This window comes from Gymnoscopelus braueri (genome assembly GCF_963280865.1).
Source record: "Gymnoscopelus braueri genome assembly, chromosome: 19".
Taxonomy (NCBI): Eukaryota; Metazoa; Chordata; class Actinopteri; order Myctophiformes; family Myctophidae; genus Gymnoscopelus; species Gymnoscopelus braueri.
In genome coordinates, this window is record NC_137621.1 from 29,637,564 (window position 1) to 29,660,382 (window position 22,819).

At 42.7% G+C, this 22,819-nt stretch overlaps 2 protein-coding genes across 2 annotated transcripts in view; one reads left to right on the plus strand and one right to left on the minus strand.

Moving 5' to 3' along the window:
- slc7a14a (solute carrier family 7 member 14a) overlaps positions 1-11,148 on the plus strand; it is a 39,768-nt gene extending 28,620 nt beyond the window's left edge. The window contains exons 6-10 of the mRNA XM_080413636.1: positions 159-367; positions 1,061-1,208; positions 2,798-3,293; positions 4,645-4,881; positions 7,453-11,148. Coding sequence (XP_080269762.1) covers positions 159-367; positions 1,061-1,208; positions 2,798-3,293; positions 4,645-4,881; positions 7,453-7,754 — 1,392 coding nt within the window. The 3' untranslated portion in view covers positions 7,755-11,148. The remainder of the gene's footprint in view (positions 1-158; positions 368-1,060; positions 1,209-2,797; positions 3,294-4,644; positions 4,882-7,452) is intronic.
- A 6,079-nt stretch (positions 11,149-17,227) lies between these two features.
- cldn11a (claudin 11a) lies at positions 17,228-22,528 on the minus strand. The gene is made up of 3 exons (XM_080413536.1): positions 22,269-22,528; positions 20,913-21,077; positions 17,228-17,746 (listed from the first exon to the last, which is right to left on the minus strand). Exons 1-3 carry the CDS (start codon positions 22,492-22,494, stop codon positions 17,481-17,483), a joined length of 657 nt encoding a protein of 218 aa, XP_080269662.1. The 5' UTR covers positions 22,495-22,528; the 3' UTR covers positions 17,228-17,480.
- Between the last annotated feature and the right edge of the window lie 291 nt (positions 22,529-22,819).

The window sequence follows — 22,819 nt, forward strand, 5'->3', positions numbered from 1 at the left end:
ATAATGAAACAAAATAATATGGAAAGACATTTTTAAATAAACCAATGGTAAATGGGTAGTGTATTTGATCAAACTGATTGATATCTTGACACTTTTACAAAAAGAAAACTAAAAACATTTCATGTGTTCAAATGTGGTATTTCTTTCATATTTTCCAGGTTTCCATCATCCTGACGCTGATGGTGCCCTACGCTGAGATCGATGAAGATGCCCCTCTGATGGAGATGTTTGCCATGCACGGTTGTTACTTTGCTAAGTACATTGTGGCGGTCGGCTCCATAGCGGGACTCACTGTCTCCTTGCTAGGGTCCCTGTTCCCCATGCCCAGGGTCATCTACGCTATGGCTGGGGATGGCCTGCTGTTTAAGTGAGCATTCACTGACACAAATTGAAATTAAACACATACAACTAACACGTCCAACACACACGAGTAGAAACATACAAGGTAGAAACCTTCTATGTCCAGAACCGTAACTTTTCAGGAAACGGGAAAAGGTACCTGTGCTCAAATGGATCAATGTGTTCAAATGGATCAATGTACATATCTACATTGGTCCATTGGAACACAGGTCACAAGCTCTTTATAATACTCTTCATTTGTTAATCCTACTATAAATTTGCGAAATCTCTGTCCGTCTGTAGAATCTCGAGAATCGTCTGACCGGTTGAATTCAAACCCTTGGTCGCGCCCGGGTGTTGCGCTCTGAAAATAGCAGATCTACAAGCTCATAACGCGTCGCGCTATATGATGTGTTGTGAGCTTGTAGATCTGCTATTTTCAGCATGCAGCCAAGTGTAAAATCAGCCATTAAGACGCCATCAAGGCACCGCCAAAATACATTTTAGTCAACTAAATCAACTGTAGATTTAGTCGACTATAATCTTATGATATTCAGTCGACTAAAACTCGACAAAAACAAAAACATTTCAGATTGCTAAATTACTAAAACTAAGTAAAAATTTGCTGTCAAAATCAACACTGTTACAGGTCCATTTGGTTACATTTTGTGTACACTCTCAGGTGGACACTGAGGATTTAATGTGTATATACTGTATGCAGGTTCCTGGCCAAGGTGTCCACCTACACAGAGACCCCAGCCGTGGCCTGTGTGGTGTCAGGCTGTCTGGCCGCCGTGCTGTCTCTGCTGATCAGCCTCAGGGACCTCATCGAAATGATGTCCATAGGAACCTTACTGGCCTACACTCTGGTGAGTATAGATGCATATTGCATACAGTATGTCTTTATTCCACATTATGTACATATCATATCGTCGCTGTCGGGTGGAAACCTTGTATGTCCGAAAGCGTTACTTTTCAGGAAATGGGGGGGGGGAAAATCCTGTTTTCAAATGGATCAAATGTAGTTATTATTTAGTCACAAGCTCTTGTTATTTGTCTAAAACCCACAGGCACAGACACACTTAAACACAACAGAAATACCTCAAATAGTCCAATAGCTCACAACGTGTCGCATCTTGAAGCACGGTGAGCTTGTAGATCGGCTATTTCCGATACTTTTGCGTGACACTCTCGTACGTCAAAGTAGGGCATTCATTTACGAAAAAAACATAAAAAGTATGCATTCAATATGGAGATACAAGGTTTCTACCCGACAGCGACGATATGATATGATATATCTACGCCGGGTCGCTGAAGGGGCCTGCCTTCTGGAGCGGCGTTGGTGGGTATGTCGTTGTTATCGGGTGGAAACAGTATTATGTACAGAACAGCAGATCTCTATGTAGAACGCCTATTTTTGCTACTTTTGTGTGACACTGTAGTACGACGAAGTAGGGCAATAATGTACGGAAAAAACATAAAAAGTTAAAATACGGAGATAAGAGGTTTCTGCCCGACAGCGAAGATGTACAATATGTACAGTATGCATGCCCCCTGAGTAGACCATCTGTTAGTGCTGAGGAAAGTAGACCACTCACAGCGAACTGCATAGCTGATCATTTGTTTATCACATAGCCATATCCTTATACAACAGGCAGCTACAACCAACCACACATTGTGATTGGCCAAGAGGCATTCTGATCCATGCCAATAACCACAATACACAAATCACTGGTAAAAGTATCCCTCCGTCATATGCTGTGGACCAGTCCAGCAGGCGTTAATTTGCCTATTGCAATGATAAACGATGGAGAAGTATGTGGGGTTGCAGGGGGGCTGAAAGCAATGCGATTTAGCAACATTTCAGTCAGACAACTCTTGGATGGAATTAATATATCTATTGAGCATAAATATATTGAGCATAAATATTTAGAGGCATATTTGGCGCCACGGCTCTGTCTCCGTCCGATCGGGCTGAAACCTTGTCCAAATAAGGAGTCAGGTGTCATAGACTGCCTCGTGAAGTCCAAGATCCACATGGAAGCCACACCGTTATTAGACTCCATCTTGTGCCAAAAAGGATTTTACGACAGTGCTGTTGTATAAACTCTGCTATGTGTTGTGCCTATGAGCACAGCAATGCCAATAACCATGATGAAGCACTCCCTCTCGTGTCGTATTGCTTGATTATTCACATAGAGAATGAGAAAATAGCATTTTATCAAGACTATCATTTAATGAATAAATTAGCATTACTGTCATTAGGAATTGCCCAGGCAAGCAAAATGGTAGTCCCTCTGGGATTTACCCACCATCGGGAACGAGCAGTAGCACTTCACCTGGTCAGCTGCTATACTATGATAATATAGCAGCTGACCAGCACCCATTATATTGTCCCTATAGGGAAGAAAACGTTTTCAGTGTTAAGTTGCTCTTTAATCAAGGTATTACTCTCCAGGTGAGCCTGTGCGTGCTGCTGCTACGGTACCAACCCGAGGGTGACATCCACGGCTTCGTCAACTTCCTGTCCGAGGAGCAGAACAAAAAGAAGAAGGAAGGCATCCTGGCCGAGTGCGAGAAAGACGCCTGCTCACCGACCAGCGAGGCCGACGAGTACGGAGGAGTGCCCACCAACACCTGCGGAGCCAAGAACCTCCCCTCGTTAGGCGACAACGAGATGCTGATCGGCAAGCCCGATAAGACCGCCTACACGGCCAACCACCCCAACTACGGCACGGTGGACATGGGGACCGGCATCGAAGCGGAGGAGTCGGAGACCGGGATGTCACGCCGCCTCAAGAAGCTGATTGGACCGCGGTACTACACCCTGAGGATCCGACTGGGCCTCCCAGGGAAGATGGACAGGCCCACTCCCGCCACGGGGAAGACAGTCACCGTGTGTGTCCTTCTGCTCTTCATCCTCATCTTCATTTTCTGCTCCTTCATCATCTTCGGTGAGAAGAGAAAGGAAGTGCTATTTTTGGTCTAAAAGTCAGCTTGCATTTTTGTCCAAATTCAGGTGACCCATCCAATTGCTGGGTAGTTTATTTTGTATATTATCTTTTGCTTTCACTTAACTTGAAACGCTGTCAGTGTTTCTATTGTTCATCAAATTGCTGTGAATGTGAGCCCAATATTGTTCACCCCACTTTCGATTGTCATTACAGTTGTGGAAAGAGTTTTAAAACAATATATTGTCGTTACAGTTATCGTTCTTGGTGTGGATGGCCTTAACCCATTAAAACCGGGAAAGCATCCGTGTCAAATTTTAGCTATGTTTTAACCACTTTAAACATTATTTAATGCTTTTGCTATTAAAAAATAGCAGATATACAAGCTCATGAGCTTGTACAGTAGATCTGCTATTTTTCATTTTAATAATTGTTTTACTCAAATCTTTGCTTCTGGGGGTTCCTGGAACCAGTGTTGATTTTGTCGACTACAACTATGACGAAAAATGTTCGTCGACTACCTTTTTTCACTGACGAAAGCTAAATAAAAACTAAGCTACGATGACTAAAACTAAGACTAAATATATTCTCAAACAAATAGAAACTAGACTAAAATGTTAGGGAGGGAGAAGAGATTCAGTAAAACTAAAAGACAAGTCATTTTATATTTGGTTGCGCTCGGATGTGAGCTTGTAGATCGGCAATTTTCACCATGCAACCAAGTGTAGAATCAGCCATTACGACGCCATGAAGGCACCGCCAAAATACAGTTTAGTTGACTAAATCAACTGTAGATTTAGTCGACTATAATCTTATGATATTTAGCCGACTAAAACTAGATAAAAACTAAAACATTTCCGATTGATTGATTGATTGATTGAAGTTTTTATTGGGCAAAAGAATGTAAAACAACACAGTTACATTTGTAATACTTTTGTCTAAAAGGTCCGACCAAAAAAAGTCCGTGCGGTACTTGTTTCCGTTGGGGTCCTTGAGTTAATTTCATAGACAACTGACTAAAATATCACTAAAACTAAATGGAATTTTATTCAAAAAGGCTATGACTAAAACTAAATCAAAATTTGTAGTCAAAATCAACACTGCCTGGACCAAGATATTTTGAGATGGGGTTCGGCGGCCAAATACATATCATTTTGGGGGGTCCTTGACATGAAAAAGTTTGAGCTGATACATGAAAGGCCTACATACGTTTTTTTTTTCTTCGGATAACTGTTACGATTTAGAAGACATTTTGTAGAATCGGCCTGGGGGTCTTAATGGCCGTTTAACACTCCAGATACGACTGTGCAATCATTTGATAGTAAAAAACACATAATGTGACACCTGACCTCAGGATCCAGCAGCATCGCCGAGGGAAGCTGGTGGGCTCTGCTGCTGCTGATCCTCCTCATCGTCCTCCTCGCGCTGCTCATCATCATCATCGTGCAGCAGCCAGAGAACCCCAAGCGGCTGCCCTACATGGCGCCGTGCGTGCCCTTCGTGCCGGCCTCCGCCATGCTGGTGAACGTCTACCTCATGCTCAAACTGTCCGCCATCACCTGGATACGGTTCGCCATCTGGTGCCTTGTGGGTAAGGGGTCAAAAAATCTGTTTCTTCTTCTTAGTTTGCGTATGGAAGATGAAGATAAAGCGATATAATGTGTCCACTTTAAAGGGATAGTTCACCCAGTGTTTTTTTCTTCTATCGATTAGTCACCCCATGGAGACTTGAATTCATGGATATTTTTTTTGTTTTTGTCGCATTCCTAAGCCAATAATGTGATGACCAGCGGACCGGTAGGCAGCGGTTCCGGTAGGAGACACAAAGGAGACTCTTTGTGTCTCCTACCGGATCCGCTGCTGGTCATCAAATCATTGGCTAAGGAATGCGACAAAAACTAAAAAAATATCCATGAATTCAAGTCTCCATGGGGCAAGCCCCCAGAGTTGCTGAGAAACATTGAAGCTGCCACCCCAGTGGCCAAAGCTGGAACTGCAGGCGGGGAGAAATACATGCACGCGCAAAACATACTGACAGATATTTATATTTATACATATAAATATGTAAACATATTATACATACATACATATGCATTTACATATAAATATGCATCTCGAGTGTATTTAATAAATATCTCGCGTTCAAACCTTGACACACGGGCTGCCGTAGAACGCAAAAAGGACACTAGTGCGCATGCTCATAACTCTACGGGTGGTCAAAATTGAACCAATAATTCTACTTCCGGCAGGTTTCCGGGTGCTTCAAAACGCCACTGAGCACATTCATTGAAATGATTGCTGGGGGCGGGGCAATCTAGCCTGGTAAACCCTCCCTCCGGAAATCTAATTTCTATTTGATTCCTGGAGTGAGTCTGGCATGAACCGCCTCTCTGCAATATTGGCTGTGTATGCCAAACGGACGCGCCTATCAGCGTCGTCGCACATCGTTCTGTGATTGACAGCGACAGTTGGCCAATCAGGTGGCGAGTTCGAGTGAGCCCAAAACACGAACGGCAGCCATCTTTTTCTGTGGGCAGTTTTCTCCGCTATTTTTTTACTTCAAAAAGCTCTCTAACTTCTATTTTGAGGCACGGAATTTACTTATAAGATATCGTTTGGATAGAATTGAGTTGTTTAACTTCATATATGTGGTCAATTAATCATGACAAAGCCTATTTAAAAAATAATAATTAGAGAACCGGTAGGGGCGGGCAGTGACACCATTGTACCCGAAAAAGGCAACCCATTTTGGGTATGGCTGTCTCAAAAGTCCCGTCGCGTCACATTAAGACTGGTGAACTGCTGATTGGCTGAAGGGGAAAAATTATCATTGGCTGAAGGGGTTGTCAGTCAACGGTATTACTCCCGCCCAACTCCAGCACAGCCAATATTGCAGACAGGCGGATCAGGCCAGACTCACTCCTGAAATGAAATGGAATTGAGATTTCCGGAGGGAGGGTTTACCAGGCTAGGGGCAATCCGCCCTCTAGTTATATTATACCTATATGCCATGGGGTGACTAATCGATAGAAGAAAAGTCATTTCGGGGGTGAACTATCCCTTTAATGGGGAAAGTAACTAAAGTCCATTACTTAACATATCTCATATATAAGGATTGAAGCAAGCAGTGTGCACACGTTGAGAACCCATCAGATCAGTCTAACGATGCACTCTCTCAATAGACAAATCCACAGAACGCGGTGTCAAGCGGCTGCCGCTCTGTACAGCGACACCGCAGCTATGGCAGCGCAGTGCCAGCGCTCTTGTGGATTAGTCTATAGCAGGGTACTGTAGTACCAGTGGTGGAAAAAGTACTCAAATTCTTTACTTAATTAAAAGTACCAATACTGCAATGTAGAAGTACTCTGTTACAAGTAAAAGTCCGGAATTAAAAATGTACTTGAGTAAAAGTACAAACGTATTGGCATCAAAATGTACTTAAAGTACCAAAAGTAAAAGTTCAAAAATGTTTGAAAATAGCCTAGGTATAAAATAGGGATAAAGTGGTTAATGTTTTATAATACAATAATTTATATCTGAAAAGTAACTAGTAACTAAAGTTTTCAAATAAATGTAGTGGAATAAAAGTACAATATTTGCCTCTGAGATGTAGTGGAGTAGAAGTAAAAGTATTGGAAATAGGAAATACTCAAGTAAAGTACAAATACCTCTAAATTGTACTTAAGTACAGTACTTAAGTAAATGTACTTAGTTACTTTCCACCACTGTGTAGTACTGTATACTTCTCTGGACGACTGTGCTAGACTCTAGACTAGATCAGAGCTGGTCTAAGAAGGTGCAATCACTTTCTGACATGTCTCACTCCACCTAAGATAGCAATGCATCCACACCAAGACCAGCCCTCATTTAAAGACCAACACACCCCATGGGCGCACAGGTGAGCACAAGTACATTTAATTACACAACGTTGGGCACTGGTCGGGAAAATGACAACCGCGTTTGTCGGAAACTAGCAATGACACTTGCACTGCGTTTTTCCCCTTTAACAACTGTATCTGTGTGTGTGTGTGTGTGTGTGTGTGTGTGTGCGTGTGTGTGTGTGTGTGTGTGTGTGCGTGCGTGCGTGCGTGCGTGTGCGTGCGTGTGCGTGTGCGTGTGTGCCTGTGTGCCTGTGTGCATGTGTGTGTTTACCTCACTGCAGGTGTGCTCATCTACTTTGGGTACGGCATGTGGAACAGCAAACTGGAGATCACGGCCAGAGAGAACGAGGTCCAAGCCTCCACCTACCAGCGCTACGACCAGGGCGTGGATGAGGGCTTCTGCGGCTTCGATGACGACTTCTACCCGCCCACCAATGACCCCTGGGTGGCGCCGGCGGGGTCAGGGTCGGAGCCGGCGCCGCCTGCCGAGGGAAAGCCAGAAGGCGACGTGGCGGCATCAACCGGTGGGGCCAGGACCGTGGCCAATCACGGCCTCGCTGAGGAGGACCCAATGGATTTCTGAAAGGACTGACTCTGTGTTGCCTGAATGTACTGTACTGCCTTGTCTGCTGCCTGGGGGGGACGGAGGGGTGTGCCTGGGTGTGAATGTGAATATTTAAAGCATCATTTATGCTTTGTCGAAAATAAATGATTTAATCAAAAGAAAATGCAATGGAGCAACATGGTTGTACGACAAAGTATAAATTAGGCTTAAGTGATGTGATGTGTGTGATCGCATACAGTGAGTCAATGAGTGTGAGTGCGTGCGTGCGTGCGTGCGTGCGTGCGTGCGTGCGTGCGTGCGTGCGTGCGTACTTCTGACCCTTGGGCTAGATCGTTTCCTGGCAATGGTCGTGTTGTTTTTTCACCTATCACTGCCACCCCACCCCAACTCCCACATTTACAGAAATTGTCAAGGTCATGTCTCTCTGTTACAATCACTTGTTTTTCACTCACCCAGAGTTCCCTCATCGCACGGGGTGAAAGGTCCAGATATGAGTGCAGCGTTAGCACAGGGAGGGAGACGGGCACATATCAACGATGACGCTGCATGTGACACTGCATGAGCAGTCTAGCAGCTGCTGATTCCCTGGAATCCAAGTGAGGCAGGAGGAGAGAGTGGTGAGAGAGAAGGAGAGATGCTTCACTTTGTATTTCAACACAGACAGGCAGGAAGCAGATCCCAGGTCACTTCCTGTTTCTAGGACCTAGGTCTTCTCGGCTCTTCATTTCTCTGATAGACAGGAAACCAGCTGCATGCACGTGCACAGAACACACACACACAGACAGTCAGTCAGACAGACACACACACACACTGAAAAACTGCTGGATAGGCCTTTCTGTCTGTCTTTACTTGCCTCGTCTGTCCTCAACATCTAGCCCAAGGGACTGGGCAGGGACTGGGAGAAGGGAATCAATGTTTTCTGTCAGAAATAGTACCTGGACTTTGCTTGCAATAGTGCCTTCATCTGTGTGTGTGTGTGTGTGTGTGTGTGTGTGTGTGTGTGTGTGTGTGTGTGTGTGTGTGTGTGTGTGTGTGTGTGTGTGTGTGTGTGTGTGTGTGTGTGTGTGTGTGTGTGTGTGTGTGTGTGTGTGTGTGTGTGTGTGTGTGTGTGTGTGTGTTGTTCTTTCATTTTGCCTGTGTATGTGTGTTAGAGAGTGTCTGCGCAACTAAACTGACACCCCTCACATCCATTCTCATATCTGTGTGTGTGTGTGTGTGTGTGGGAGTGTTTAAGTGTGTGTTGTTGGTTTTATTGCGTATTCGTAGACATGTGGTATTTCTTGTTCTTCCCAATTTTAGCCTCAGCATGCAGTTCACACACACACACACACACACGTCCGTCACAACCTAATCTAGACAGCTTTTCATTATCCCACAAAAGTTGCCAAGAGAGATAAAAAAAAACATCAAGGGAGAGGGAAAAACCTATGGATATTGAAGGACAAACTGCATGATTCACGATGTTGACTTGTCTCTATGATGTTCCTTTGTGTCTTCGCTGTGTGGTTCTCTCTTTGCTAATGCTGCTCTTGACAGACATGGGAGTTAGTTCACTTTCAAGTTGACCAGTTCAGTCCAGTTATTTCCATGCAGTTCAGTTCAACTCACACAGTTTACCCTACGCAGTAGGTGCAATTTCACATTGAACCCGAAAGTGAATTAGCCTCCCATCCTGTTCTTTACCTCTCTCCCATCGCTCATTTCCTCCTCCATTCCTCTGCAGGCTATGTTCTGCCAATATCCATTCTCGTTCACCCCCCCCCCACCTCTCCTATCCCCTTTTAACCCCCCACCCCCAGTTATCCATCTCCCTGTTTCTCTTCCCCATCTGCTGTCTGTCGGCTCATGTCAGCCGAAGGGGTTAAAGTGAGATTTCACAGGTGATGGAGCTGTGATTGGTTTCTCTGTCAGGCTTTGTGACAGTAATCTATTCAATTTCCACAGCCCTGTGTCCGGGAGGTTCAACACCACCTGTTTAACCCCCGCGGGGGCTCGTCCCTCTCACACCCTCGAGCTCCCTCTCTTTCTTCCCTTCTTGGATCTGTTCCAACCAAAGGAGCCTGAGCTTGTCAGATAGGTGGGCCGCAAACGCTTTCGAGATTTTCAAGTGGTCCCTGATTCAGAGAAGGTTGGGAGCCACTGACACAGTGATTTCAGTGGGGTGGAGTATGGTACAGTAGCAGCAGCACTGTCAGGGTTCGGAACTCCCAAACTGAACAAACAAAACGGCATGCTGTTATGTTACAGACCATGTGATTTGTGGTACTGTAGGTCTTGCTGTTGCCCTATGCACTGAATGTTGTCCACCACCCCACCGCCTCCTGCCCCCCGTTGCTGCATCAGTCCCCTACTGGGAAGCCTTACGCCTGATTTAAACGTAGTTGCGCACCACTGTCGTGCACCGAAAATAGGCAATTTGCAAGCTCACAACACGTTTGCGTCACCGGTGCGCAACTAGGTACAAATTAGGCTTTATATGTCTACTGCACTATATCTAATGATGCCATGCTGCAAACTCCTGCCCGTACCCATGTGCCCCTCAGCACCCACATCCTCGGGACCTCACCAGTGAGGGTTTCTTTGAGCATGCAGGAATGGGCTCACTTGGTGAGCCCATCCGGTGGAATTATATGAATTATATGATACACCAAAAAAAGAAGGAAAAAGAAACACATCCTAAAAGCTTCTCCACACTTCTTACTACTGTTTCTATCTAGCCAAAACAGTCTCAGCCACCACCAACTATCCAGCTCAGCCAAAAGAAAACTATAAAAAAAAATACATGACAGCTTTGCATTCACAGCTCAGCCAAAATGAGAAGGGGACTTCAGGCAATATATGCCTCCTCTTACATTGGATTGTACTGTTTTATAGTCTGCTTTGCGTGTGTATATGTATACTGTACAGTATGTACGAGCGTGTGAATGTATGCATGTCTGTGTGTGTCTAGTAAGTGTACCTGTGTGTGTATACTGTATGCGTGCGTGCGTGTGTGTGTGCGCGCGCGTGTGTGTGGTCCACACCTGCGCCTCACTGTGGCTATTTGGTGGATGTGTCGCATGCTCTCGCGCATGAGGCCCAGATCGTAAATGTTGTACATGCATGTAGTGACTGAACGCAACGAGACATTATAGAAATCTTCTTAACAAATGACACCTATATTCAAATACAGCCGTAGCTCTCATACCCAGGCATCTTTCACAGCGTTGAGGATATTAATAGCTACAGTAAGAACAGATTCATTTCTCAACTCAGCTTAGCACAGGCATTGGCCTTGCAAGCTACAGTACACTACATGTCCCCAATCCTCGGGCTATTTTATTGTGAAATGTATCTTATCATGATATCGCTGCTACTAAACCTGTTCAAATTGATGAAGTTTTAAGCCCTCTGCACTTTCTTGACTGAATTTGAGGGTGCATTTCGTAAATTCACTCCGAGGGTGTCGGAGTGCTTTCTTGATGTTTATGAAATTCTGAGCTTTTAGAGCGTTCCAATTCAGAACTTCAGAGCACACGCACCAAATTCTCTTGCTGAAGAGACAGTTTGTCTGAGCATGATGGCTGAAGATAGGAAGTTAAGACAAAATGTTTCGGTTGTGGCTTATTTGGTGAATTCAATGTTATTGCATCATCTAGTTATGCTGCCAACAAGCGCATTTAGTTTATACTATGATACAAAACCATCACACGCAGTATCTGAATTTGAAATAGGATATCTATTCATGTTTTTACAAAGTAACATTGTTATTTGTGCTATCTAGAAAATGCTCTAAAATGGTAGAAACATAATTTTTCTGTTTGCCACTTTTGCACTCTAGCTAAGCTAACCAATTTTCTCTTGTAAATTACAAAATATTCCTGTGCATAGCAGAGCATCGGAGTGGATTTCTCAAATGCACCCTTAACCACTTAAACCCTATTAAAAAAGGGAAAATAGTAATTAACTGCTATTTTTTTTATTGAAAAATGTCACCTGCGGCATAGGTACCGAGTTGAAAGTGGTTAATTGAAACATTTTATCTCTCTCTGATTGTTGAACTCTTTGCTGAGTTTTTCTGCTCCTTTCAGCACCCCAGGTATGGGAGATATCGGGCTGTGGTTGAAATGGGAAACAGAAACATGCAGAACTTTGGGGAATGTGTGTGTGTGTGTGTGTGTGTGTGTGTGTGTGTGTGTGTGTGTGTGTGTGTGTGTGTGTGTGTGTGTGTGTGTGTGTGTGTGTGAGAGAGAGAAAGCGGGGTGACCCCCCCCCCCCCTTTCACTTACACGACCCGGCCCTCATCCCCACCCCATTTCCCACTTACAGTATACTTACTTCCTGTATAACCCTCTTCTCAAACCAATATCTCTGTTTACAAAGCAAGCCAAAGTCCACAATATTTGTTTACTTTTTCCAAGTAGAGGGCCAGTGGATTTCTTTAAAGTGGACACTTACGTTACAATAAGACATTTGAAATTGACTTGAGTGTATGCAAGTTACTCTACTGTCTGCATCATTTGGTAAATATTGGTACAGTTCTGGTTACAAGATTAAATGACTGTTTTTATTTTTCAAGTACAACGGTTTGCCAGCAGTTCACAAGTAAAAAAATATTTGTCCAAATCTTTTGAAAATATTTAATCGAAATACCTTCAAAGTATTCTTACAGACTCCATTTAGTAAAGTAGATGTACTCATGCAATGAGGTGGAAATAGGTATGCAAAAAGTGAAAAATAAAACACTAAAAAGACGAGTGAACTAAGAGAAGTATTTTTCTACAGCTGTTTACCCTCCACATGCACTCCACAGGTGGGTGTTTATAAAAGAGGTGGATGGGGTTATTGGCCTGGGAGAAACAGCGAAAAATAATAATATATATTTTTAACGATAGCCTCACCAGATTATAAGTCTTGGTTTTAGACCTTAACCTTTACTTTTGAGGACTTTGAAATGGTTAACTCAAATCAACAGTAGGAGCTTAGAAGGTTCAGGCAAGGATCTTTAAGTAACAGTAGGATTATGATATAAATACATACAGAAGCTATTTTAATACAGTTCCGCTGAGAAAAATACAAGCATAAACAAAATGTTGCCCCTATTGCTTTTAATAATGAGCTACTGTTTGTTTCTTTAGTCTCAGAGATGGCGTGCCATGTTCTTCATGTGCTCTTCCTGTTTCCTGCCGTGGCCAAATGTCCAGTCAGTGTGTGTCGGACTTGTTGAGATTGGCTTCCCTCGCAAAACTAGATATTCCTGTTCTTTTTTCATCTTCTGTATATTTTGGTACCAAGTTGTATAACGTAGTTGTTTTTTTATGTTGTGTTATTATTTTCCTTTTTTTAATTGGATTCTTCCGTGTGTGTGGTTATCTCGCTCCTGGGCACACTCTGTTTGTTGAGTTGTTGATATTGCCTCCATGCAACAATGAAAGTTATTTATTGCAAATACCAAAAAATGGGTTTGTTCATTTGTTGACTGTTCCTTGCTATCTGTATTTTGACAGCTGTGGGATAGGGACAAAGGGTTGAACCGATATAATGATGACACATAGAGTAAGTGATTGCACACACACACACACACACACACACCACTTCTGACCAGGATCAGAAGTGGGTGCAGGTCACTTTCTCTCACTACATATAGTGCCATATTTTACAGGTCCATTTGGTAACAATGGTATACTCAGAAAGCATCGCTGCAATCTGGAACTCATTTTAAAGATTTTTTATTTTTTACCAATCTGCATGGTTGAGTGAGTATGTTCATACAATATAACTAGCACATCTGCAGTGGTCGGAGGTGGTCTCCCTACTCCTACTGCACAAAGCTCATAAGCGCAATAACTTCCCTGGCCAAAGCGGGGATTGCCTCTTGGTTGGGCGGTAGAATGTTTGGTCTCTCACAACCAGGGATACCTGGGTTTGAATCCCAGGTATCCCTTAGCAGTTAGGGATAGCAGTTTTAACACTGAAGATCTGACTGTGTACTCACTGAAGCGGAGCAGCATTGTTAGAGTGAACAGCCTCTCTACCATAGAGGAACAGCTTGGTTCCACGCAACACTCCCACCAACATCCTGTGGGCGAGGTGTCTGACTGAACGCCTGGAACATCACCACCGCAAGCAGTACCACAGCTCACACAACCAAATACACAAGCACGAACATGATGAAAATAAGTGTGCACGCGAGCACACACACACGCACACGCGCACACACACACACACACACACACACACACACACACACACACACACACACACACACACACACACACACACACACACACACACACACACACACAGTACATGTGAGAGAGATAATTTTATATTTGCTGCATGTTAAGTTACCAAAGTCTGAGACTCAGCGATACACAGTCCTCAGTGTTAATTTAAACGATTTTTAAACGATTGTACAAATGTAACTTAATGGACCCGCTCCGTGTTAACAATTGATATCATAAAACTGAGGATTTTACTGTGTACTGTTACTGTATCACTGTATCTGAGTCTCTGACTTTGGTTAACATGCAGCAAATAATCAATTCTATGTGTGTGTGTGTGTGCGTGCATATGCAATATACATAATTTAGTATACTGTATGTTCGGTCCAGGCTTGTTTGCGTAGGGGGGTCAGTACATCGTGTGACTGAGCATGTCTTGGGGACAAGTTCTTCTGCACTGATCTAATGTAAGGTCACTGAGTCACATCAGATTCCACACATTAGTGTGTTAGTGTGTTATCTCACTGTCCTCAGCTCAGTGTCTTACACATGCCAAACAACAAAACACATTCTGCAGCAGTAACTTTCCATTTGAAAACAGACATGTAATCTGCACTATTGTGTCTCACATACACACACACACACACACACACACACACACACTCACACTCACACAAAGTTGTTAACGCTTAACACACGGTTAACCACATGAACACAAAGCGTTACTACTCTGGGCATGTCATAATGGGCGACCATTAAATAAATATGTTTGGCTATTTTCAACAGAGAGATTTTGTGTAGAAGTGTGTAGAGAAAAATGGACAGCCAAGTATAGGGAACACCTGGGGAACAACGGTCAATGAAGTATATAGGGTTTAAGTGGTTATGGAAGTCAAACAAAATAGTAGATACACATAGTAATTTGTGTAATCATTATCCATCCCATTCCAAATGAGTCAGAGGATAACCGTACCCACTCATGCTAATTTATGCTGCGTAATACTGTATGTGACTGCACCAGATCAGCACATAATGGCAGTTTTTGAAGGGCAGTAGATAACAATTTGTTGACTGGTAATAAAAATACATGGAACATTCTAGTCATCTGGAATGTTTAGCCCATTGACTACAACGTTTTTCAAAGCATATATAGTTTGTTAGATTTAAGCACGCAACTGGATTCCATTCATTTAAAATACACAATAGGTTTTCATGTCACGTCACACAATGTCATATTTAAACCGTACACAAAGAAAAGTGAGTGAGGTGGGTGGCAGTTAACAGTAGGAGTTAAGGATATCGTGAACTTTTTTTGTAAGAAACAATTAAAACATAGAGCAGTTTTAAGCTGACACTTGTATCTTTATTTCAGAATACAAAATAAAACAAAAACAATGGCACAACTTTTGAAACATTTATAGAAATAAATAAGCTAACACTGGTGTGGTAGAGCTTGGAAATATGGGGTTCAAGCTACTTGAAAAGTAGATCTTGGAAGTATGTGTCCATCACTTTCAACATATCAAGTGTACGTTTCACACCCCATGCAGAAAATGTAATATAACATTTGTAATTTGTACATTTCGCAGACTTTCACTCGTAAAAAAAACTAAAAACTAAACTAAACTATAGATTGTAGATTCTGTTTACAGCAGAGTTATATAAAGGACTTCTAATTTTAAGCTGCAATCTGGAACTTGTTTTAATGAATACAACATTATTTCCAATCTGTATGGAAGAGCATGCTAATACATTATACTATACTACTACTCTTCCGTTGAGAAATTCAGACCCTGGTGTCAGGTACACCTACTGGTTGACAAGTAGTACTGCCTGAAGTTCATACGTTACAAATTGCAGCTTTTAACCAAAGTGCCAGATAGAACCTTAGAATTCCAAGGGTGAAAGTGGCTTTTTATAACACTGTTAGGAAATAATAGAGGCAATGAGTTAGTTACAGTCAAAGTAACCGTAGATTATGATCAAGGCAGTAAGAGTCGTAAGAAAAGGGAGTTGATGTTCTCTGATGATGTCTAATGAACTCGTTTTTGTTGACAGCAATGAAAAACCCCATTGATAATACCAACAGCTCTGCCAAGTCAGGTCTAAGATTAGAATATTATCAAGCACTATCACTCTTATCAGGCTCAAGACAATAACGTCCTGCCAAGAATGCTAATGCAGGGAACTGTTGGTGCCAACACACGGCTGCCGTTGGCCAAAATCTGCATGTTTTCCATAGAGCCGATCCTGTTATACATAACCTCTCCAGCAATCTTGAGTCATTTATTTTGTAACTGGCAAGCAAAAATGATGCCGTTTTTTCTTCCAGTGGGAGCAAGGGTTAGTACACGGTAAAATCCCCAGCGTTACTTTAACTCTGAGAGTGTACAAATGTAACCAAATGGACCCGTTGTGCTTGTACACTCCCATTGTTACAAATGGATGAACACTGAGGATGTTACAGAGTATGGTTCATTTTACACTCCTTTCCACTCTCAGAGTTGATCAACAGTGAGGATTTTACAGTGTAGCATTTCATGGAACAGATGTGTCAAACAGTTATTGAATATTAGAGTGTAGTAAAAAAAAAAATATTGCGGCAAAACATTAAGACTGATGTACACGGCATTTGTTAATTTGTTTTAAGTCATCATGGTATTGTAGTCATTCAAGAAAATACAAATAAAAAACATATTTCTAGCAAAAAGGTACTCAAAAATGTCCTCCCCATTAACATAGAAAAATAGAAAAAAGGCAAAAAAGATCAATAAATGAAGTCCATAGGGCCAGAGCAATACGATGATTAGAACCACAGGTTTCGATTCAGGCAGTTATTCAGACACCTGTGCAATTATGCAACAATGGGCTGAGTCCATGCTAGGCCCCTCAAGAAGACACTTGAAGATGAGCTCACCAATGCAAAAACAATCCATTGTACTGTATGTATGCCAAAGAATGAGCTCCCCGTGAAAAACAGTTGTGTGAGTGTCTACACAATACAGTATGTGTGTCCGTTTGCTAGAATGTGTATCTGCGTTCACACTGTGCATTCAATTTTAATTTACTTCAAAGGAGTAGTTCACACAAAATATTACTTATTTTCTATCAATTACACACCCCATGAAGCCTTGAATTCATGGAGATATTTTAGCTTTCGTCGCATTCCTAAGCCAATACTTTGATGACCGGCAGAGTCTCCGGTAGGAGACTCAAATAGTCTCCTACTGAGCAATGACCCGGTCATCAAATGTTTGGCTCAGGAATGGGACAAAAACTAAAAAGTCTTCATGGGGTGTGTAATTGATAGAAAATACATCATTTTTTTGGGTGAACTACTCCTTTAATTTGAATAGTGTGTGTTTGTGTGTGTGTGTGTGTGTGTGTGTGTGTGTGTGTGTGTGTGTGTGTGTGTGTGTGTGTGTGTGTGTGTGTGTGTGTGTGTGTGTGTGTGTGTGTGTGTGTGTGTGTGTGTGTGTTGGATTGAGTCTTTCCACGGGTGCGTACAGTCCACCTATACGCTTTCCCTCATTCAAACCCCTCAGACATGGGCACTCTTGGCATGGTTGGTGGAACTCACGGCCGGGGCATTCGGCCCGCCCTGTTTGGAATAGTAGAAGCGGTTGTTGTCCTGGTAGGCGTGGGGAGGCGAGGGCTCCGTCGAGCAGCAGGTCACCAGGGACCCCCCGAGCAGGGAGAAGGCGGTGCCCACCCAGCCGGCGTACAGGGAGAAGCCGAAGGACATGAGGCCATACTGGTGGTGGGCCCCGATGGGGAACCACACAGTCGACACCATTCCACACGCAGCTGGGAAGAAACGGAATAAATCTTATCACTTATGCTGTACTCAGTGGTGGAAAAAGTACTCACATGTTTTACTTAAGTAAAAGTATCAATACTACAATGTAGAAGTACTCTGTTACAAGTAAAAGTCCGGAGTTCAAAATTTACTTGAGTAAAAGAACAAAAGTATTGGTATCGAAATGTACTTAAAGTACCAAAAGTAGAAAGTACTCAGAATGTCCCATTTCACAAGTTTAGAGGATCTACACCATGAATAAAAAAAAATCAATATTTAATATATTGTTTATGTCCCCTGTTTTCAAAAGGTTTGAGCCTAAATCAACCCTCAGATATACTCATTCCAACTAACTTCTCTCTGGCTTATAAAGCACTTTCACCTGCAATACCACATTGTCCTGATTTGCACGTGGCACTATTGAGCCAGTTTGTATGCATGTTTTCTCCTGGTTCTGAGTGGAAAAAGTAAAAAAAACGCCACTTTCGGGGCCAAATCAGTTTGGCCTGTTTTTAGACCAATTTACATAAAACCCCAGATATGCTGTGAAAGCCTGAGTGCTCAAACTGGGGTATTTTTTGGGATAGAAGAGAGGTAGGGGAGACCAAAAACACACAAAAAAGAAGGAAAAGTTCAAATTCATGGCGCAATTCTTTTTTTTTTTTTAATCTTTTGAAAATAGCAGATCTGTTGCATTGTGAGCTTGTAGATCGGCAATTTTCAAATGGCCGAAATGTAAATAGGGTTGAAGCGGTTTCTGTATGTTTTGTAATAATAATCAAAATCTACAAAGTAACTAGTAACTAAAGTTTTTAAATCATTGTAGTGGATTAAAAGTACAATATTTGCCTCTGAGATGCAGTGGAGTAGAAGTAAAAGAACCGAAAATTGGAAATACTCCAGTAAAGTAAAAATACCGCAAAATTTTATTTAGTAAATGTACTTGAGTAAATGTATGTAGTTACTTTACACCACTGACTGTACTGTATGTACTGTACACTCACCATACACACCGCTTTGCTGTGTACTACTACTTTCCAGGAAATGGAAAAAAGAGCCTGAGGTCCAACTGGATCCAAAGTAGTTATTATTTAGTCACAAGCCCTGGTTAATACATTGGTTTGGGCTAATACATTGGTTAATATAAACCCACAGAGAGACTTAACCACTGTGGCATCCCTATTTTGGGCATGTCATCATAGGCAAAACCTTTGAACAATTCTCAAAAGTAGAGAAAATAGCAGATCTATAAGCTGTGAGCTTGGGCTATTTTCGCAAATCATGAAAGAAAATGAAATATTGGAGCTTTCTGCCCAACAGCTAAGATATAGTATAATACTCTGACATTGCCTTTATGTTCACTCCTTAGCCTGCCGTGCCTTTCCATATTTGGAATATTAATAGGCATAATAAAATAAAGTGGTACTCTAGCATGACTGATGACTTAACTGTACCCACGTTAAGTACCTGGATGGTGTATAGTCTTTACTTGACAATTTTTTTTGTTGAAAATCAGTTACTTTGGGTGAGCGACAGCGTCGTTTAGACAAAGTGACGCATAAATAATGTCGATTAAAAGTAAGATTTACAGTTTTATATACGTAGATGTACTGTATTGTATTACACTATACAGATGTACAGGAGCATAAAGTATACAGTCTACTTTACAGGTGCTAGCTATATGGCAGACATCTCTGCATTAGAAATACATGTACTGTATAGAACAAACATGGCTAAAGACAGGGAGACAGACAGATCAAAGGTACTGCGCACAGCCATGTCATAAACTGCAGCAGACTAGACGAACCTCAAATAAGGAATTCCAAGAATTGGACTTGGTTTGGGCTACACTTAAGTCCCTCGCTATGTGAGCAAAGGAAGTGTGAAATCAGTTTAACACTGATACTATGTCAATATACCGTGGATACTGTGATTATGTGGTGCCAAAATGTACAGATTTGAGTCCAAACTAAATGGGTAGATCAGACGCGAGAACACTGACGCCCCGCAGCTCAAATTTTTTTTCTAACGACCATAACTCTCACATAACTCTTTTTTTTCCCAGACCAGTCACTGAGCCAGAATTACTTTTGCATAAGAGTATTGGGATGATAAAGCAATTCCATTTTGTGTTATTCAAAGTGTGAATGCTTGCTCTTAATTCCACACCCTGTTGCTTTATGTGGTAAAGCCTTTTTCACACTCAAGGTCTTTCGTCTGGGGGGGTTAAAAAAAATCCACATTAATGAAAAAAAAGGATCCTCTTGGTGTTTCCTTCCTTTATCGTAGTATACAGAGGGAGTGAGCGAGCGAGCGGAAATACAATTTTGTTTTGTGCTGTGTGATACGTAAAGCACTTTCATTTTTGGTCATGGAAATGGCTTTTACATACAGGTATTTGTAAAAAGCTCTAGCCAGCATGACGCGGGCGTCGTAAATAGTTTTTCCCACGAGGGAGATGCTGCTGGTGGAAAATACTGCTTAAATAGTCAAATATTTATGGGAGCGCTAAAGCTGCTAAATCTGAGAGTGGATTTCTATGTGGCTCAGAAATAGGCTGGGTGTGGACGAGAGTAGGTGGAGCACAGGAATGTACATGGGGGTCAGGGGGGCGGGTTGGATGGACTGCCAGGAACAATGAGTGTCCGTGCGTGCGTGCGTGCGTGCGTGCGTGCGTGCGTGCGTGCGTGCGTGCGTGCGTGCGTGCGTGCGTGCGTGCGTGCGTGCGTGCGTGCGTGCGTGCGTGCGTGCGTGCGTGCGTGCGTGCGTGCGTGCGTGCGTGCGTGCGTGCGTGCGTGCGTGCGTGCGTGCGTGCGTGCGTGATCCCCAGGGAGGAAAGCAGTCACCCACTGTATCCTTTATACTTTCAGAGCACCTCTTAAACTTTTGAGCCGGGGATAAGGGAGTTCAAGGTCAGGGAGGAGCGGGCTGTGATGTAACTGTGAGTGTGTGTGTGTGTGTGTGTGTGTGTGTGTGTGTGTGTGTGTGTGTGTGTGTGTGTGTGTGTGTGTGTGTGTGTGTGTGCGCGCGTGTCCATTCGTCCTATTATTTCCTTCATAGTAAGCGATAAACACCTCCAACATCAATGTATTGATTGTTTTGACTAACATTTTTGACTAACATCTTAACACATCTCTAGAGCACTATAGGAGAATGAGGGCTCCGGTCTCTTACCAACTATGAGTATCAGCACTCCTCCCAACACCGAGCGTTTGTTCTTGGAGCTCTGAGGCTCGTCGCCCAGGCGGATGCATGGGGTGGACATCAGGACCATCACCACTGCCGGGAGACCCAGGATTGAACCTGTGGTCATCAGGGCACGAGTTGTCTGGATATATGCTGCGGGTGTACAGTACATATGAATCATGTTAACATAATGATCACAGAAGAATCTTAGGTCATGTTAACTTCTAATTAGTATTTGTTTTACCTAAGTGAAAGTATCAATACTGCAATGTAGAAATACTCTGTTACAAGTAAAAGTCCGGTAATCAAAATTTACTTGAGTAAAAGTACAAAAGTATTGGCATCAAAATGTATTTAAAGTACCAAAAGTAGAAAGTACTCATTATGCAGAATGTCCCATTTCACAAGTTTTCAAATGTATAAAAATCCTTTGAAAATAGCAGATCTACAAGCTCACAATGCGTGGCATCGCAACGCATTGTGAGCTTGTAGATCGGCTATTTTCGAAAATGCATATCGGGCCGAAGTGGTTACTGTATGTTTTGTGATAATAATCGAAACCTACAAAGTAACTAGTAACTAAAGTTTTCAAATAATTGTAAGTGAAGTAAAAGTATAGTATCTGCCTCTGAGATGTAGCGGAGTAGAAGTAAAAGTACTGAAAATTGGAAGTACTCCAGCAAAGTAAAAATACCTCCAGTACTTGAGTAAATATACTTTACACCACTGCTTCACTGTAATTGTTCATGCCATTTAGAGATAGAAATAATGACTGGCTAAAGTTTATTAGGTGAAATATCCAGTAATTGAGGGAGGAAAAGAAAGTGACAGAAAGGCATACAACTGTAGAGTTTTCAGGCCGGACCTCCTAGCTGAGAGAGGGATGAAGCAGGGACTCCCACTACATATTGTATAAAATTGCGTTTCAGATTCAACTTTTTCTTTTACTTGGTCTGCTCTTTTTTCCCTCTACACCTATACCTCTTTGCCAAAAAATAGCCGATCTACAAGATCACAACGCCTCAATCTGCTATTTTTGGCTAAAGTTCTCCTCAGAAAAGGGATGCTCGGGTTAAGTGGTTAATGTAAAAAAAAAAAAATCATATCACACAAAGATTTGGTGGCCCCCCTGTAGTAACTCTGAGGACCCCCTAGGTGTCCCGTACCCCCTGTTGAAGACCCCTGCTTTAGGGGGTTCTAAATGGACCCTTACACATATGTAACTCAAGACAGTATACAAATGGAACCAAATGGACCCTAAACGGCCAGAGTGAGGGGGAGACCTTGCCATTTAAAGGTTTGAGAACCACATGCTGTAGACTAGAGAGCAGTCCGTTAACTTACCTGGAAGGTCCAGTATCTGGGTGAGAGAGACGCAGTGGTACAGGGCCGTGGAGATGACACAGTCAGCCCAGGGTCCCTTGGCTTCCAGCTCGTCCATCTTCTTGCAGGTGTTCATGCCGTATTTACACATCGTCACCCAGTCATTGGTGGCGGTCGCGACCACTATGCCCACCCAGCCCAGACAGCTGATGAGGAAGCCGCTCAGTTGGAGACACGGGTTCGCCATGTGGGCGCAGACTAGACGTCTGGTGCGTAAAAACGGACTGATAGGTAGGCTACACCGGGCTAAAAATAACGTTAATAGCCGTTAAAAGGAGCCTGTCGATAAAAGTGAGTATAGCAGTTAAAGTAGGCTATGGTAAATCGGCCAAAATGTGTGTGTGTTTTTTTTTTTTACAGAGGCATGCAATTAAATGTAATGACAAGGGTTGATATTCCACCACACCAAGTTAATCCAATATGAAAGTTATAATCTCCTGTCAAAGCAATTATTCCATCAAGCGCGGGGTCTGTGGCGCACAAAAAGAATGGAGCTTATTTCACATCACCAG